This window comes from Palaemon carinicauda, chromosome 9, assembly GCF_036898095.1.
Source record: "Palaemon carinicauda isolate YSFRI2023 chromosome 9, ASM3689809v2, whole genome shotgun sequence".
NCBI lineage: Eukaryota > Metazoa > Arthropoda > Malacostraca > Decapoda > Palaemonidae > Palaemon > Palaemon carinicauda.
Window position 1 is genome coordinate 118,033,946 of NC_090733.1, and position 19,846 is coordinate 118,053,791.

The window sequence follows — 19,846 nt, forward strand, 5'->3', positions numbered from 1 at the left end:
ATTCGCACTATTTCCTATTATGTGATTTCCCTTTATATGGTTTCGTATCATGGCAAACTATCAGTCCCGTTTGAAACTATGAATGTGAAGAACAAGCACGAGGAATTCTGTCTTGATAGCAGAGAACGCAAATAGACAGCTTCCTTGAAGACAAAACCCGAAGGTAAGACGACAATAGATTTCTCATTTACTAGTATCCTGGACTCGATAAGCTGGAAAAAAGCAGATGCCAAAAGTTCTGTAACCCAAAGGTTACTGAAGAATAGGCGCGAGGTGTTCAATTACATAGTGCACAATCAGCACATAGAAGATGGATTCCATAGTGACTGGTCATGCCAGGATCACTCAAGCGGTGACAGAGCGTGTAGGTACTAGTGGCAATATGGAAAGCTAGGTCTGGGTTGCATGTTTGGAATTATGAAGAGTTAAGGGACAGAAGGTAGTGCTTATCGATTCTTTATAAGACCAAACAGTGAATGCGTGCTTGTTTGTGTATCCCTATACCAGATACCCAAACATATTCTTTGGGAAAAACTTCCTAGCACAAAACCTTATCTCACTTATGAGGTGACAACATACTATGATTGTATTTCCAAGTGGAAACTCTCGATACGTAAATGATTCTCTCTACATTCTTCAAAGTCTTACCATCACTGAAGCAACCTAGAAATTTCCTGGTGCAAGAGAGGGACAAGGCAGCAGGAATGGGAGCTCCTGTATTTCGTACGTTAATACCTTCCCAGGGAGGGTCTGGTGTTGATACAGCGCTGTTCCTATTACCAAACAATGTAAAAGAATAGGTCACTGTCTCATGATACTCTGACTCCTCTCAGTCTTCTGGGGTAAGTTATCTCTCTGACGGTGGTAGCCATCATCTTGACAGACGGTGTGCATAATTATTCCCAAACGGGACAGAGTACTACTGATAGCAGGAGCATGAGCAACTGTACCTTTTACTGTACTTATATACTTCTCTGTGTTGGGTTGGAAGGTAGTACAGCACTGGCAATCTCTCGTGTACATTAGGCGAGATCAGACAAAGTGTCTCAAAAGGATAAACCATCCATCTTCATGGGTGGTTTCTTCTTTTCGGAGCTGGCTACTCAAGAAAATCATAATTGTGTAATCTCGTACCGGATCAAACACTTGGAATTAAACCTAGGGTTCGAAACAGGGCAGCTTAGGCTAGAAACACTGACTTGCCTGAAGAATTATAAGCCTTCCAAGACTAAGAAACAAAGCAATGGTAGTAAAAGCATATGAACTCACTCCTATTAACCATAGAAAGTTCAAATATAGCTCGTATCATTTCAATATTATATGGATTTTCCGAACTAAATTTTAATTTACCATTACGTTTTGAACAATTAAAGTGGTCAACTATCAGCTGTAAAAGGAAGCAATAGCAAACAACATTCCTTAAAATAAAACAAAAACAATCCTGTGGCCAGCACGCTTTAAAAAAAACAATCCTGTAGCCAGCACGCTTTCGCAATTGCTTTAACGACTCGGCAATTATATGAGATCCCATTAAAACAAATAACCTAACACCAAAACCAATAAATCTAGATCGCAGGAACAAAGATGACACACACACTATCTAGGTGCGACAATCTGAAATATGACAAGAATTGACAGAAAGTATCTACGACAGCCCAGAGCTAGATAGTTGCCATCAATCTCCAAACTAATTACTGTAGTATACCTAACTAGAGGGAGAGGTACTTTGAAGAGAAAAATGGAAATATTTAATTTCAAGGTAGATGGTAACACTAAACTGCTTAAGAAAGAAGCAATATGAACATCAAGAGTTTCATAAAAATTATCAAATGACCCAAGTACAAAAGTATATCAAATTTTCATATTCGGAAGACTTTTATTTTTTCAATTAGAAACTTGAAAAGAATGTCAAAAAGGTCTATTTGGCTATAATTTCACACCAGATTTTTATTGGACAGTAGTGATTTTTATTGAGAAAAAAAGTCACACAGTATCTGACCTTTGAAAGGTGGTCCCACCACTCTGGTGTTTCCGGTTGTTGTTGCAGACTCGGAGGAATGTACCAGAAGCAAACATTAGTACACTGAGGTCTGTCTATAACTGCCCTAAAATCTGGCCTATTTTTAACCTGCTCATACAAGTACCTGAAAAAGATTACTTTATATTATTTTGCTTTGGTTTTGTTCAGTTGTACATATTAATTTTCTTATGGATTTACAATTTTTTTTTTTTTTATATTGAGCTGTTGGCAGGATGGCCATTCAGCATAAGCTGTAATAGGGGAAACCTCTCTCTTCCACCTGGAAGTAATAGAGGTTGGAGAGCAATATGTACGGAAGTAGAAACAGAGGTAAAGTGAAAAGCTAAGTGGTTGGTGTCGCTAGATACCAAATGCTGCAGAGATACTATTATTAACACCTACAGTGGACATTTTTTTTTTAATGGAGACTTTTCTTTTGCTTTTCATGTACAAGTTTCTCCAGGAGGGAAAGATTTAGGTCCGAGCATTGGCACGTACATTTTTCAAAATAAAGGAAACTTTAGACTGATCTTTTCTTTTGAAAAGTCTGATGATTTGGGAGTGAAAATTTTAATACTGTAAGTTCAAGCGTTGTTTAAAAGATACAAGTTGTTCACCAATACCGTGAGGGTTTGGTACATGGAGGAAATTAACTTTACAGCCTAACTTCCCTTAACTATGGTTAAAAAAAAAGCTCCCAGCAAATAATAGCCTAAACAAAATTATTCTTGTTACTATCAATTAAAAAGAACCCCAGTTTTGATCAGGTAGACCTGCCTAGTGGATGAAATGTATCCATGCTAACAAGGACTATTAAATAACTTTTCAGGCCTGTCAACATACATATTCTACATTTATTACACTGTTATAGTATACTGTACAGTACTGTACTTCACAACAGCTCCAGAACAATAAGACTTGCAACAGCTCCATAATCTTGTAAGACTTGGACAGCTGTATTAAATAAATTTGGACTATGACTACCTTATTGTTTACCTGACAAAAGCAATACTGCATTACCATTAGTGTCTCATGTATGCTGGAAAACAATTTATGCATCAACTATTAAGGGACCTGGCGGATGTTACACAATCTCTATTCTTCAGTTATATACAATCTTAAGAGTATCATTCTCATGCTAAGACTGATTAATGTAATTATACTTTTATTTCTGTGACATGCAGGGCTTTTATGAATAAAGATTAATAATGTCAAGTAAATAAAAAAAATTATATGCCATGAAAAATTATAACCGCTAGTCCCCTAACTCTCAGGTTCGTTATCATTAGAGCTGCTGAAAAGATTTAAAATTGGCCAATTAGGTAGATACACTTGGGGTGTTATCAGTCAGCTATGTCCTAGAAGCCATTAATTTTCATCTATAATGACTATTAGGATTTTAAAGTGCATCAGATACAGACAGCCTTTCTTCTTTTCCTTTGATATTGACTACGGGATGTTTTGAAAACTCAAAATAAAAGTTAAATATTACTGTACCATATTATGTATGAATACCACATTTTGAAGATGCTATGTATTGTTGCTATTGGTTGTATTATGTAAAGTCAAGCAACTTTTATGTATTTCTAATTTATTTATTGCTTATATCCTTATATGCATTCTTCAGCGTAAAATCAAAACAAGAAAACTAATGGGCTAGTTTGCATACAGGGGAAATGCAGAATAAGCCTACAGTTTGATAAGATAAATAATTGTAATATGAATCTATGCTTTTTATGAAACATGGAATATCAACATATGCTAATGCACCTGACTAATAGACCAGTAGTCTTTTCTAAATTTTTCAAAAAGAATAGTTTATAAAAAGAACTTTAAGAAGAGGGTTATTCAAAATAGTGCCAAGATTCAAGTACTATGAACAGATTTCAGAAACTTGTGTCACCAACATTCCATATTTGCCAGTTATACAGTATGTTAATTTCACTAACAAAGTAATGACCAGAAGTTTTCAGTTATTTTCTTTATAAATTAAAGAACACTTCTAATTCAAGTGGAAACTCGAGCAAAGCTAGCATAAACAAAGAAGTTAAAAAAAAAATAATAATTAAAAATAAGCTCAGTTTTATTGTTCAAATATAGAAAAAGCCTAAAATTTTACTTACTCTGATGCTCTGAAAGCTGCATCCACTCTTCTTTCTATTTCACTCAGGCCATGTGAACTCAGTAGCAAGTATAACTTGAAAGCATCTACTTTGCGTCCACATTGAAAACTCTTGTCACCTGTATCAAAACTTACATCATAAAACTTGTCTTGCTGGAACAGATATGAAGCTTTTGCCGAGTTGCATTCATGTAGTAAGCCCTAGAATATATCAAAGTGAAATTTCACATGCGATACATTTGAAATAGTACAACATGGAAAAAAGTTATATCTGTAGCTTTCAAAAAAAATTTTTCATTAAATGTTTTACCATACTACATGTCTCCATTAGTTACATGGCCCAAGAAAATTTAAAACTTTTAATAAATTAAGAGTTTAGTAGTTCAGTGAACATTTCTCATTTCATTCCAACAATATTTTTTAGATTACAGTATAGTGTACAGTATTAGTAGTCAATTAAATAAAAGTCCAAGCCATTCAAATTTACCTAATCAAATAACTCTAATTTGTAAATATACAAAGCTCCAATGTCTGTTTAAAAAGTACTTCCAACTCCAATGTCTGTTTAAAAAATACTTAAAATACTTTGGAAATTTTCCTTCATATACAAATTTGATGTACAGTAGTCCTTTTTATAGAGTAGATTTCATAATCTTGACAAAGTTGAATTACACAGTTGAAATTAAACTGAAATTTAACTGGTGAGAAAAAAAAATACTTTAATTTTTTCGATTAACTTCAGCTTTCTGAAAGAGTACGTAACATGGCTTTTCTGGATTTTACAATATAGTTTGGTTACAGTTACCCCACCTGAAAAGTACAGTACGCAACATAGCTTTTCTGGATTTTACATATAAAGTTTGGTTACAGTTACCCTTGCCCCTGCCATTCATGTGTTGCCTTTAAACCAAATGAAAAGTTTACTACTTGAGACTGAAAAAGAAACTCAATTTCACATGTCTCCTAGTCACCATTCAGTACAGAAATTGTCTCCTAGTCACCATTCAGTACAGAAATCAAACTAACAATATAATTTTAAAACAATTTTGCATTTTTACTATCTATACAAACCAGTGTCTTAATATAAGGTACAGTTCATCATCAAAGAGCTAGAGCTGCCATTGAATTACCGGTAGTTAACGAAGTAGTTAAATGACAGGTGACAAGTGCGTAGTCACTTACCACACCTTTTGGGAGTTTAACACTTTTGACTTTCAGCTCATGACTAAGAGGGGGGAGGGTTAAGGTGAAAAATTAATTTTAAGGGACTCAGGGTTGTATGCTAGGAAGAATAAAATTTACTTTTAAAATTTGTTATTTATTCCTACTAGTATACAAACCTTCTGTCTTTGAAATAAGACACTGATTAGTGGGTTGGAAATCCCCCTTAAACTGAAACTAGTTGGTTCTCTTTCTTCCCCTGAAGTGTCAATCTGCCTGATCTTGTACTGGAGTTAAGGAGATAACTAGCAACCTCCTATCTGTCTATCATAGGGATGAATAGGCTGATAGGGCCTAACCTATTCAAGAAAGTTTGTACGTAGTCGAAGGAGGGATTCCTTCCCCTGAAGAGTACAGTATAACAGTCCAGAATACTGTAATATACCTGGCGTACGTTGATCAATGGGTTGATATATATTGCACCGTCCATCCCCTCGTCTAAGGGAGATAGGATTGGTACTTCTTGAGATTCTAAAGAATGGGGCTCAGAAGTGTAACTTAACAGAATCAAGTCAGATCCAGCAAGTAATGTTTTGACCGCTTTGTTCCTAAGAAGGGGGTTAGGAAATTGAAGAGGAGCCAGTCATACTGCCTTTCCTTCTAGACTTACATCTATACTTTACCAAAGACAAGAGGCTTACTCCATGTTGTAGCTCGGCTGGCTACACAACTACTGTACTTGAGTAACCTCCATAGGACCAAGCACAAAGGTTTCACGAGACTGGTGAGTATACTCCTATAGAAAAAAGGCCATGAAGGTGGTCTGGCATTTCCACAATTCGGCCTTTAGCACTTGGCTGATTGCAAAATTTCTCTTTAGGCAAGGGTGGGGCCTATACCCCTGCCTTTGTGAGCTCTAGTCCTAGCTGGTACAGTACCTAAACCCTCCAAGCGGTTGAGATGTATGCTTCATGGGTTGTCTTACATAGCAAGAAAGTGATAATGTTTCTAAATACTACTTTTTTGGTTCTGCTAGTGGTAAAGAAGAGTTGCCGACACTCAGGTCTGAGGTGTCGTGCCCTCTTTGGGTAGCACCGCAAAGCTCTCTGCTTAAAAGGAGAAGCGTCACAATCCAAGTCGTAAGTCGAACGGGACAAGGAAGAGAAGTCCGAGAAGGAAGAAGAATGCAAAAGTTTTTCTCTTTCCAACCCTCGCCTCAAGCTCTGCAAGGAGAGGACTCAAGATCTGAGTGACCATCGAAGACTATGCTCCCACAAGGGGAGGAAACAGCATGGGCTGCTCCAACAGGAACAACAAAACTGGGGCACCCTGTCAAGAGCGAGGAGGTAGGCACAATCACTGAGACTTGTGACAGAGGAGCTGGGGTCACAAACATAGAGGCAGAAGGGATTATGTGCCCAAGAACCACAGTCACAAAGGTCAGGGGCTTATGGGCCCCGGAACCACAGGCACAAAGGATGAGGGCTTAAGGACCCCAGAACCACAGGCACAAAGGATGAGGGCTTATGGGCCCCAGAACAAAAGGAACAAAGGTCGATGGCTTAAGGACCCCAGAACCAACAGCACAAAGGTTGGATCGACAGGCACATGGGTAGGGAAGGCATACACAGGAGTGAAGAGGTCAGGGATAATGCAAGGAGTTATACCTGGTACTGGGGCAACACGCACTTTCAGCACCAGAGCCAAATTATGTCCAACTTTAAATGTGGCACTCGCAAGTGCTGCAGCTTTTCTTGCCGGTATTGGCGCAGGTGTTACAGTACAAACCTTAACAGCCCATTTAAGATTTGGAGGAGCACCACAGGGGACATCGCCAAAGCACTGACGCTAGGGGGCCAGTACTGGCATCAGCAAGGGACAGTGAAATGGGGGACACTAGGAGCAAGGTTGCCTTAGCTACCACCTCCCTCAACAAGGTCTACAAGTCCTACCCGAAAAACCATAGTAGGTCCAAGACTTCCCTAGTTTAAATTCTGCGGCAGTGGTCTGCACAACATGAGAAGAGCCTCCAACTTCCAATAGTGTTGCATTCAATGGGGGGAACCCCACATGTTACAAGACCCTGAAAAACTTCTTGACATAGAATCAAAGGTTTCTTACTCCTGACACGATTCCCCAGAACCGAGCCTTGGACATATGCCCAGATGCAGTAGCAGAAGTAACACTCAATGGGAGAACACAAGAGGCAAAATACCTTTTTGGTGTCTTCTCTGGCATTGACAAAACAAACCCTAAAGAAGGCTCGGCATTTATCCCCTTCAAGGCATACTCCTGTCACTGCACAGGAAGACCCAAACTACACTTGAAACATGGGTATTACAGTGAACCCTCATTTATCGCGGTAGATAGGTTCCAGACCCGGCCGCGATAGGTGAAAATCCGCGAAGTAGTGACACCATATTTACCTATTTATTTAACATGTATATTCAGACTTTTAAAACCTTCCCTTGTACGTAGTACTGTTAACAAACTACCCTTTAATATACAGAACACTTAATGCATGTACTACAGTACCCTAAACTAAAACAGGCACAAATATTAAAAGCGATTTTATATCATGCGTTTCCTAAACACGCCAAAAAGCACAATAAAAAATGGCAACCAATGTTTTGTTTACGTTTCTCTGATCATAATGAAGAAACAAACGCATTTACTGTACACATCTGTGTATAGGTTAGTTTTTGCATCGATTATATTGATTATTCAGTACAGTATGTTGATTTTGTTATTACCAATATGTACATATATGGGTTATGAAAAAAATCCGCGAAGTGGTGAATCCGCGATGGTCGAACCGCGAAGTAGCGAGGGTTCACTGTATTGCAAACAATCATGCCCCCTACAAGAAGAGAGAGAGAGGGAATCTACAGCCAGTTTAGCAATAAACTGGTTGCTATGCCTATCCTTTCCCCAGCAAGTATAAATTTATTGTTTCACATTAATAAATCTCAAGCATAACAGCCTGCATTTACTTCCTGTAAAACAGAAATGATGAGCTTTAAGAGCTTCCGACAGGAGGGGAGGCGGGGTTAAGTGATGAGCTTTAAGAGCTTCTGACAGAATGGAAGGCATGGCTAAGTGATGAGCTTTAAGAGCATCCGACAGGTGAGGAGGTGGGGCTCAGTGACGATCTTTAAAGAGCTTCTGACAGGTGGGGAGACAGGGCTAGGTGCATGGGCTCAATAAACTATTATTAAAATAAAAAAAAAACCTCTACTGTGCAATAATCATCAAACCAAAATCCACTTACACAAAGTGATTTAAAAGAAAAAAAGGTCCTAAAATTGCCTGTACTTATACTTCACAGTAGAATTCTGTGTCTGCTGAAATATTTCAAGATTTCTATAGATATTTCTCTTGGAAAGTCTCTCTTCCTTCTATGGTGAAGAGTACATGACTTCTTTCTTTGATGCTTTAATGCAATTCAAATTCCTACAATGAGATTTTTACATATAGCAAGGTTATTGGAGTTACATCCTAATTATTTGTTTTTACAGCAGTTATCCCATTCATGAAACACTTAACACCCATGGCTCTTTATTACATTATTTCAGGCAATAGAAAAAGTGCAATTTTACCAGTAATTCAGTTTTCATTATTATTACTATTATTACTATCACTAGCCAACCTACATCCCTACATGAGAAAGCCAAATGCTACAAACCTAATGGCTCAATTAAGGAAAACATCTAATTGTGTTAAGGAAATAAAAACTAATAAACTAAATAATCAATAATTATGATATTTTGATTATAAAATAAATTTTTGAATATACTTACCCGGTGAATATATAATAGCTGACGTCTCGGACGGCTCGACAGAAACACAAAAACTCGCGAGCGATCGCCATGAAGGTTGCGGGTGTGCCCACCAGCGCCAACTATCGGCCAGATACCGCATATACATGTAAACAGCCTCAGTTCTTCTCATTCCGCTAGGTCTCTATCGGGGAGGAAGGGAGGGCCTATAATTTATATATTCACCGGGTAAGTATATTCAAAAATTTATTTTATAATCAAAATATAATTTTTAAATATTAAACTTAGCCGGTGAATATATAATAACTGATTCACACCCATGGTGGTGGGTAGAGACCAGTATTAATACAGTTTACGGCGTATATGCTTAGAGTTTTTGACAGTTATATCATAACAAAACCCAAATAAATATAGGTACCTGGTAAGGAAGCTGACTCTGACGATTACTCTGCCTTGTTAGTCCGCTTTCCTCACGAAGCCCAGCCATCCTCTTAGGATGCTGAAAGACTTCCAGGAGCTGAAGTATCCAGGGCGACAACCCATACAACAGGACCTCATCAAAACCCTTAATCTGGGCGCTCTCAAGAAATGACATTTGACCACCCGCCAAATCAACCAGGATGCGAAAGGCTTCTTAGCCTTCCGTACAACCCAAAACAAGATTAAAAACATTTCAAGAGACAGATTAAAAGGATATTGGAATTAAGGGAATGTAGTGGTAGAACCCTCACCCACTACTGCACTCGCTGCAACGAATGGACCCAGTGTGTAGCAGTCCTCATAAAGAGTCTGGACATCTTTTAAGTAAAATGACGCGAATACCGACTTGCTTCTCCAAAAGGTCGCGTCCATAATACTTCGCAGAGATCTGTTTTGCTTAAAGGCCACGGAAGTTGCTATAGCTCTTACTTCGTGCGTCTTAACCTTAAGCAAGCAACGGTCTTTTTCACTCAAGTGAGAATGAGCCTCTCGGATTAAAAATCTAATAAAATACGACAAAGCATTCTTTGACATAGGCAATGATGGCTTCTTAACTGAGCACCACAAGGCCTCAGATCCACCTCGTAAGGATTTGGTACGAGCTAAATAAAACTTAAGAGCTCTAACTGGACACAGTACTCTTTCAAGCTCGTTGCCTACGATCTCTGACAGGCAAGGTATATCAAATGACTTAGGCCAAGGACGAGAAGGCAGTTCATTTTTGGCCAAGAAACCAAGCTGAAGTGAACATGTGGCTTTATCTGTGGAAAAGCCGATTTTCCTACTGAAGGCATGGATCTCACTGACCCTTTTAGCCGAAGCCAAGCACACTAAGAAAAGCGTCTTGAGGGTGAGATCCTTCAGGGAGGCTGAATGTAATGGCTCAAACCTGTCGGACATTAGGAACCTTAGGACCACGTCTAAGTTCCATCCAGGAGTTGCCATACGACGCTCCTTAGAGGTCTCGAAAGACTTAAGGAGATCTTGGAGATCTTTATTATTGGAAAGATCTAAGCCTCTATGTCTGAATACAGACGCCAACATGCTCCTGTAGCCCTTAATAGTGGGCGCTGAGAGGGAGCGAACATTTCTCAGATGTAGGAGAAAATCTGCGATTTGGGCTACAGAGGTACTGGAAGAGGAAATAGATGCTGGCTTGCACCAGTCTCTAAAGACTTCCCACTTCGACTGGTATACTTTGATGGTAGAAGCTCTCCTAGCTCTCGCAATCGCTCTGGCTGCCTCCTTCGAAAAGCCTCGAGCTCTTGAGAGTCTTTCGATAGTCTGAAGGCAGTCAGACGAAGCGCGGGGAGGCTTTGATGAAGATCCCTTACGTGGGGCTGCCGTAAGAGATCTATCCTTAGAGGAAGACTCCTTGGAACGTCTACCAGCCATTGAAGTACCTCTGTGAACCACTCTCTCGCGGGCCAGAGGGGAGCAACCAACGTCAACCTTGTCCCTTCGTGAGAGGCGAACTTCTGCAGTACCTTGTTGACGATCTTGAACGGTGGGAATGCGTACGCGTCCAGGTGAGACCAGTCCAGTAGAAAAGCATCTATGAGGGTCGCCTCTGGATCTGGGACTGGCGAGCAATAGGTCGGGAGCCTTTTGGTCAACGAGGTGGCAAAGAGGTCTATGGAGGGTTGACCCCAAGTCACCCAAAGACTCTTGCACACGTCCTTGTGGAGGGTCCATTCCGTGGGGATCACCTGACCTCTCCGACTGAGACAGTCTGCCAAGACGTTCAAGTCCCCCTGGATGAATCTTGTCAACAGGGAGATGCCTCGATTTTTTTACCAGATGAGGTGGTCCCTTGCGATGACGAACAGTGTGTGGGAGTGAGTGCCTCCTTGCTTGGAGATGTACGCCAATGCTGTGGTGTTGTCTGAATTGACCTCTACCACTTTGTTCCGAAGAATGCTCTCGAAACTCATCAAGGCCAAGTGAACCGCTAATAGCTCCTTGCCGTTGATGTGCATGCTCTTCTGAACCGACGTCCAAAGACCCGAACATTCCCGACCGTCCAGAGTCGCTCCCCAACCCAAATCCGACGCGTCTGAGAACAACACGTGGTTTGGGTTCTTGACTGCCAAGGACAGACCCTCTCTCAGACTTATGTTGCTGTCCCACCAGTTCAGGCATGCTTTTACTGGCTCGGAGACCGGGATTGATACAGCTTCTAAAGTCTTGCTCTTGTTCCAGTGTGAGTCTAGATGGAACTGGAGAGGGCGAAGGTGAAGTCTCCCTAGCGAGACAAACTGCTCCAGGGATGACAGAGTCCCTACGAGGCTCATCCAACTTCTTACTGAACAACGGTCTTTTTTCAGTATGAGTCGGACTTTGAGCAGGGCTTGCTCTATTCGGGTGGCAGACGGAAAAGCCCGAAAAACTAGACTGCGAATCTCCATCCCCAAATAGAGAATCGTCTGGGATGGAATCAGTTGAGACTTTTCTAAGTTTACCAACAGTCCCAACTCCTTTGCCAGACCCAACGTCCAGTGAAGGTCCTGCAGACAGCGATGACGGGACGATGCTCTGAGAAGCCAGTCGTCCAAGTACAGGGAGGCTCGAATTCCCGATAAATGAAGGAATTTTGCCACATTCCTCATGAGCCTCGTAAACACGAGAGGAGCAGGGCTGAGGCCGAAGCACAGTGCTCGAAACTGGTACACCACATTCCTGTAAACAAACCTCAGATACGGTTGAGAATCCGGGTGTATAGGAATGTGGAAGTACGCATCCTGCAGGTCGAGAGAGACCATCCAGTCTCCCTCTCTGACCGCTGCTAGGACGGACTTCGTGGTCTCCATCGTAAATTTTGTTTTCGTAACAAAAACGTTGAGCGCACTGACGTCCAGCACTGGCCTCCAACCTCCCGTATGCTTTGGGACTAGGAAGAGACTGTTGTAAAATCCCGGTGATTGAAGGTCCGAGACTTTCACCACCGCTCCCTTCTCTAGCAACAGAGACACCTGGTGATGTAGAGCTTGTCTCTTTGACTCCTCTCGATACCTGGGAGAGGTCTAGAGGAACTGTTACTAGAGGAGGTCTGCGTACAAAAGGTATTTTGTACCCCTCCTTGAGCAACAACACAGACTCTTGGTCTGCACCCCTCTTCTCCCAGGCCTGCCAGAAGTTGTTCAGTCTGGCCCCTACCGCTGTCGAAGGACGTGGGCAGTCAGACTCTGCCACGGGAGGACTTGGATCCTCTCCTCTTGCCTCTCTTTCTGTCGGCACGAGAGCCTCCCCTGCTGGGAGCTCTGCCACGAAAGGGCGGGATAAACCTAGACGCAGGAGTATCGATTCTGGGTCTCACAACAAAGGATGAAGAAGGAGCTCCCTTGCGAGCAGAAGAAGCCATCAGGTCATGTGTATCCTTCTGTACAAGCGAAGCAGCAATGTCCTTGATCAGCTGTTGAGGAAACAAGGCAGCCGATAAGGGAGCAAAGAGAAGCTCCGATCTCTGACAGGGAGTAACTCCTGCTGAAAGGAAAGAGCAAAGGGTTTCCCTCTTCTTCAGGACTCCAGACGTAAAGGTGGAGGCGAGCTCATTGGAGCCATCGCGGATGGCTTTGTCCATACAAGACATAATAAGTAAGGAAACATCCTGGTCGGCAGACGAGATCTTCCTGCTTAATGCTCCTAGAGACCAATCTAAAAAGTTAAAAACTTCGAAGGCCCTGTAAACCCCTTTAAGGAGATGGTCAAGGTCCGAGGAGGACCAACAAATTTTAGAGCGTCTCATGGCCAGGCGACGGGGAGAGTCTACGAGGCTTGAGAAGTCACCCTGGGCAGAGGCAGGGACTCCCAAGCCGAGAACTTCTCCCGTGTCATACCAGACGCTCGCTCTAGAAGCTAGCTTAAAAGGTGGGAAGGCAAAGGCCGTCTTCCCCAAACTCCTCCTGGTAACCAACCAGTCGCCTAGTAGACGAAAAGCCCTCTTAGAAGAGCGAGAGAGCACTAGCTTAGTAAAGGAAGGCTTGGCAGCAGCTAAGCCTAGCGCAAACTCAGATGGAGGCGAACGAGGAGCAGCAGTAACAAAATGATCTGGGAAAAGATCCTTAAAAATCATCATGATTTTCTTAAAATCCATAGAAGGTTGCGCAGCCTTAGGCTCTTCTACGTCTGATAAAACATCCAAAGGATTATCAGTAGGCGGAGGATCAGCAACATCCTCATCTGAAGGAACCTCGTCCGACAATTGATGAGTCTCAAGCAAGGGAGAGACCTGCCGTGGTGGCAATGCTTGACAAGCAAAGTCCACACGCAAAGGAGCATCAGTAGCAGTCAAGGACGCTACGTCATGTAACTGCTTAAAGGACTGACCAGCAACAACAACAGGAGCGGGAGGACGCTCGACGTCAAGTCGAGACTGCCTTGACTGCCTAGATTGAGCAGTTAAAACAACCCTTGACTGCGGTGCTTGACGCTCAACGTCAAAACAAGGCAACTGAGCTGGTTGGCGAACGTCCTGAACGTCAACACGAGCATGCGGCAGTGGCTGAACGTCAACAAGCGGCGGAAAGTCAACACGGGACTGCATCGAGTGAGGCTCCAAGTCACGTGACTGACGTGACTTTGTAACGTCAACAGGACGAGTAAAGGCTCGTTTGGGCGGCTGACGGCCAGGATCTCGATCAGCGTAACGGCGAGGATCATCGTGAACCTGCTCAACGGTATACTCCTCCATAAGGGAGGCAAGCTTATTCTGCATATCCTGCAGGACAACCCATTTAGGATCAACGGGAGTCGGTACGGGCCGAGACGATGGTAACGTCTGTGACGGCAAAACATTGCCTTTACTGAGACTCTCGGAGCCCGTGTTACGCTTTCGTTTAAGCGGCGAGCAGTCTTCCGATGACTGCACAGGGTCAGAGCTGTCCCAATGGCTACAGCCAGGACGCTGGACCTGTCCTGAAGGGACTGACTTCCGCTTTAAGGGTCTAGAAACTTTGCTCCAAGGTTTCTTTCGCGAGAAGCCTTCGGATGACGAGGAGAAAACAGCCTCGCTCGTCTTATGGTAGGGGAGGTCTTGACGAGACACGCCCGAAACCATAGAGGGAACGTCTGTTCGTTGGTTAGAGCCTCTCGTCCCCATAAGTCCTACGACATTACTTCTCCCTGGTGCATGGGAGCTTGAAAGAGGTCTCGGACTAGGAGAACGACAAGCACGAACAGACGAACCCTCGGTCGCAACACTAAAAACACTTTGCGCACTAATCACTTTATCCCCACGATTTTCTAATGTGGCACTCTGACACTTCAACACATTCACATCCGCCATGAGTTGATTACGGTCCGCTGCCAAAGACTCAACTCTCTCGCCCAACGCTTGAATGGCAAGCAACATATCCCGCATGGATGGTTCATGAGTGCTAGTAGAAGGTTCAGGAACAACTACTACAGGGGAAGGATTAGGTTCAGGGGCATGGGAGGAGGAAAAATCTAATGATCTAGAGGAGCTTCTCCTCACCCTATCTCTCTCAAGCTTACGAGAATACTTATCAAACTCTAGCCAGTCGAATTCCGAAAGTACCACGCACTCATCACACCGATCTCCTAATTGGCAGGTTTTACCCCGGCAATTAGAACACACAGTATGTGGGTCGAGAGAGGCCTTTGGAAGACGTTTGTTACAATCCCTAGCATTACATTTACGAAATTTAGGAATCGGAGAAGGGTCAGCCATTTTGAAAAGTCAAAGAAAATCCAAAAACAATCCAAAGTCATCAACAATAAACGCTATCCAAAAAAGGGTTCAAGAGTTTTAATTGAAGATAAAAACACCTGCACTGCGAAAGCTCAAAACCAAAAAGAAGTACTTCACCAAGAATGACGAAAAACTCCAGGTCAACAGCGAGTAATGGAATCAACTTGTCGACAAGACCGACAGAGAAGAACTGAGGCTGTTTACATGTATATGCGGTATCTGGCCGATAGTCGGCGCTGGTGGGCACACCCGCAACCTTCATGGCGATCGCTCGCGAGTTTTTGTGTTTCTGTCGAGCCGTCCGAGACGTCAGCTATTATATATTCACCGGCTAAGTTTAATATTTAAAAAAAAATATTACAAAACATATAAGGATTAGTAAAAAATATTATTTAGAAGAATTATTAACTAGGAAAACACTGGTCTCAGCCTATTAAAAAAAACACGAGGAACATCAAGTTATGCAGATGTGTAGTGTGTTTCAATGCTTCGAAAGTGCTAGATGTTAAACCTCTTTCAACATTCTCTGGGCTTATAAACAAATTCATAACAATAACAAACCACCAAGAAGTGGACCTATCTATACTGTATACGAGCCAAACAATGGCACAAATGAAGATTTGACTGACTAAGATTGCCATGCATCTTTGGCACAATTCAAGCTCTTTAGCAGAGGAAGCGAACATGAGAGGTAAATTTTGAATGATTTAACATAGGTTTAGAACAACAGAAAAGGATGCTAAAGAGACAAAAAGCAGTGACTGAAGAGGAAAGAGTCCAGAACTAAAAAATCCATGGAGGCTGCCAGCCACAGTTCAGTACAGTACACCTAAACAAAATCCTATATGGTCCCAGACAATTTCTTATTCTTATTCTGTCCTTACTGGCAAGCAAACCTATTTACATATAAGTTTTGTCTAATTACCTTGTGTTTAACAATAAACGTAGAACACTGTAGAGGAGCTCCCAACATTTTGTGAGGATTCCAAGCGATTGAGTCCACCCTAATAATAGAAAAAATGTTAGAACCACATTGTGAATGGAAAAAAATTTTAGGTACAAGATTTGATCCCATTGTTACTTGTCTGCATTACAACAGTCTCTCCACACCAACATTTTTGTATCAACTAGGGGGACCAACCGCAACGATTTTTCATAAGTATTTTTACAGACATCAAAAAAAGAAATTACTTAATGTGTGTGTGGAAGAAAACATCATATAACACCACAAGAAGTGTTATTCAATTATCTTGACAAATAACAGGTGGGTATTTTTCATAACAACGTCATCCTAACTACGTTGTCTGCCTTTGTAAATTTGACGGATGTAGCATTTGCATGGTCATTTTGGTATATCCATAATAATTCAAAAACTTTTTCTCATACATTTAAGAGCCACACCCCTTTAACCGTATACAGTACCATCTGACAGCCACACAAGTTACCAAACCTTTTCAGATATACAAAAAATTGTCTCCTTTGCTCTCATGAATATAGCTGCACATTTTGGGTTTTGCTTTTTTTACAATATCAATAAACAAGCCAAAACCAATAAATACACCAAGTAACAGGAAACTGCTTCCTTCAGCATGAAAAGTTATAAGAGAAACCAGCTCTGATGCGTCATGGCATATAGGGAGGCAGTTTTCAGCATGACCCAGAAAACCTTTGGTTAATCCACCCATCGCAGCATGTGGTGCGTGTATGCGAATTATTTTAATTATCTAGCTAATCACTAGTTAAACTGGTCTCTAATCCACTGTGGCTGACTTTACTCATAATTTAACTTCATCTCATTGCTCCTCTGTCCTGGTAGTCATAGTGCGTTGGGCAAAATGGTTTTTGTTTGTTAGGCAGAGCAGAAGATTTGTGGGTCACACGTTGCAATACTGCTACCAGGCGGAGTATCGGCTAATTCACTATTAAAGGGGTTGGGCAGGGAACCAAGTGTCATGATATTAAGAATCAGCTATGGAAGAGTTGGAATTTATAACCCAGTCTGAATTACACCATTTTGATATGTCGGTAAACTACAAATTTTACATACTGTACAGTAATTTGTATTTTTCCTAGTTATACAAACCTAAGTCCTTTATATAGGTTACTACTGATCATGTTTTCTACGACCGGCCAATCAAAATTTGGTTGATTGCGTCGTGCTTTGTGCTCGGTAAACACATCACATATGCAGGGGGCAAGTGGGAGGTTGCTCACAGCATCTCCTCACAACACTCACCTGGTCAGACTTGCAGCGCGGTTGAGGCAACACCTTTGGTAAAAGACTCTGGTTTATATAGCTAGGAAAAATACAAATTATATAAAAATTGTAGTTTATACATACGCTGATACAAACTTCCAAGTCATTTATATGTAGAGTCTTCCTTAGGAGGGAGGAAGTTTCCGTGAAATTAAGAGGTAAACCCTTCCTCTCTGGAAGATCTATTTACTATAAGTCAGTTAGGTCATAATACAGTAGTCATATCACCACAGCAATCATTGAGAGAATGTCCACTGACTTTAATGTGCCTTTTAAAGGTAATTATCCAATAGTGTGTTTCTCCCCATCCACCAGTTGAGGACTGTATCAATGCATGGTCTTGCGAAACGCTGAGGTTACAGCAAAACCACACGTATCACATGCTCAAGGGGGGTGTCCCCTAGTGACACTTCCCCTGAGGATGCAAATAATCTTCTGATATTGTTATACTTGGAGAGAAAAGGAGTCCCCCAACTACCTTCCGGAGCAATCAAGAGCTTTGAACACAAATAAGGGGTGGAAACAATATGTTCCAGCTATTTGTTCCATTAGAAACTCGCACTGCTCTACAGAACAAATCAATTACTGTAGTTGTTCATATTATCAAGAATTTCTTTGAGAGAATGTTGTCAAAGTTACCTGGGGTCTCTCAACCCTGAGTCTGGATTTTTCATTGAGTTAGAAGCCAGACAAGGTGATAATTTCTGATGTCTTGTTATTGGAACGGTCCCTGACAACTCTTCCCCAGAAGGTACAATATAAGTCTCATGTTAGTCCTTTGTTCACAGGGTGTCAATGTTCAAGACTGAGAACCTGCTTCTGGCCATCGGAGGAAGTTCTTAGTCCCGTGGGCAGGGGTGTCGGAGCATTTTGGTTATACCTAGACTTTGTGACAAGATCGTGAAAGTGGGAGCGTTCTGATCATGACCAGACTTAGGGAGGCGACCTCGCATAAGTTTTGGTTACAAACTTCTGATCTGGTTCTCATACTAAAAGGAGCATACTGTATGATCATCACAGGAGATATAGCCTACCTGTGTTAAGATCCAGGGGAAGGAAAACCCTACACATGAGTTTGTTATCTGGCTGGAAGATGATGAGTTAGAGTAAAGGTAGTTAGATCCATCACTAAGGCTCTTCTGTCTGGTATTGCGAGGATAACTTTAGAGAATGATGGAAGACCGTTCTTCCCAACTCATTTGTAGGGGATTGATCGATCGATTTAGAATTATCTGGCATTCAATAGTAAGGAAGGAGGGATTCTCTCAAAAGACCATTTCCTGCCCCAGCAGCCCTGATAACGAGGGTGTCTATGGTTCTTTTGGGCAGGGAATCCTAGCATCTCAGGCCAGAGCCTGTTCCAAGATCTCTAACTAGATCTGAACCTTTATGAAGGCTATAGGAACCGGTTTCAAGATTATCAAATGTTCCTTATCCAAATGGGTATGGTCATGGAAATCTCTCCATACTTAAGTTAATCTAGTAGGGGTTCTCTATGACCAGAACAGCCCTCAAGCTGATGAATTCTTCCCTGGGAAGACGTTAGTTTAGGATTCTTATGCAACATGTCAAGCAACTCATTGTGACTGGTCTAAGAGTGATCCTTTTACTCTGTCCGAAGGTCTTCTTTCATCATGAGACTAGGCCTGTAGATCTTTCTTAATCACAATAAGGAGGTGTTCATTCGACTCCCGTGTATCTCCTGACCTTTATTTCGTAGATGAGGGAGGAGGACACAGGTCACTACCTTAACACTGGCCGAGATTATGTTAACAACCAATTTGGCATGATGAATAATTCATGGTAGGAATATCATTCAAGGCCAAGCTTTGTTAGGAAGAATGGAGGACATAGCTCTCCTAGTCCTTTCCTGGAAAATACTTATGGGTAGTCATGACTGTTTCTACTTGATGTCTTAATTCTTCTGGGGGAACATCTGAATTATACCTCTTTGTAAACCTCTTCATCAAGCTTCCTGAATGAGGTAAATGTGATTACTGCCCTTTCAAGCTTCCTGAATGAGGTAAATGTGATTACTGCCCTTTCAAGCTTCCTGAATGAGGTAAATGTGATTACTGCCCTTTCAAGCTTCCTGAATGAGGTAAATGTGATTACTGCCCTTTCAAGCTTCCTGAATGAGGTAAATGTGATTACTGCCCTTTCAAGCTTCCTGAATGAGGTAAATGTGATTACTGCCCTTTCAAGCTTCCTGAATTAGGTAAATGCAATTACTGCCTTGAGTCCTTATACCTATGTGGTTAGAGAGGCTTGTAGCCTTTCTAAACTAGGAAGGAAGTACCGAAGTCCTGTTTAACCA

The 19,846-nt window shown here is 41.8% G+C and overlaps 1 protein-coding gene across 3 annotated transcripts in view; it reads right to left on the bottom strand.

The window, feature by feature from the left end:
- Nucleotides 1-19,846, bottom strand: part of LOC137647091 (cysteine sulfinic acid decarboxylase-like) — a 53,120-nt gene that overhangs the window by 17,102 nt on the left and 16,172 nt on the right. For all 3 annotated transcript variants that reach the window (XM_068380316.1, XM_068380314.1, XM_068380315.1), the window contains 3 exons: nt 16,198-16,276; nt 4,144-4,343; nt 2,000-2,144 (listed from right to left, as the gene is read on the bottom strand). In XM_068380316.1, the coding sequence (XP_068236417.1) occupies nt 2,000-2,144; nt 4,144-4,343; nt 16,198-16,276 (424 nt within the window). The remainder of the gene's footprint in view (nt 1-1,999; nt 2,145-4,143; nt 4,344-16,197; nt 16,277-19,846) is intronic.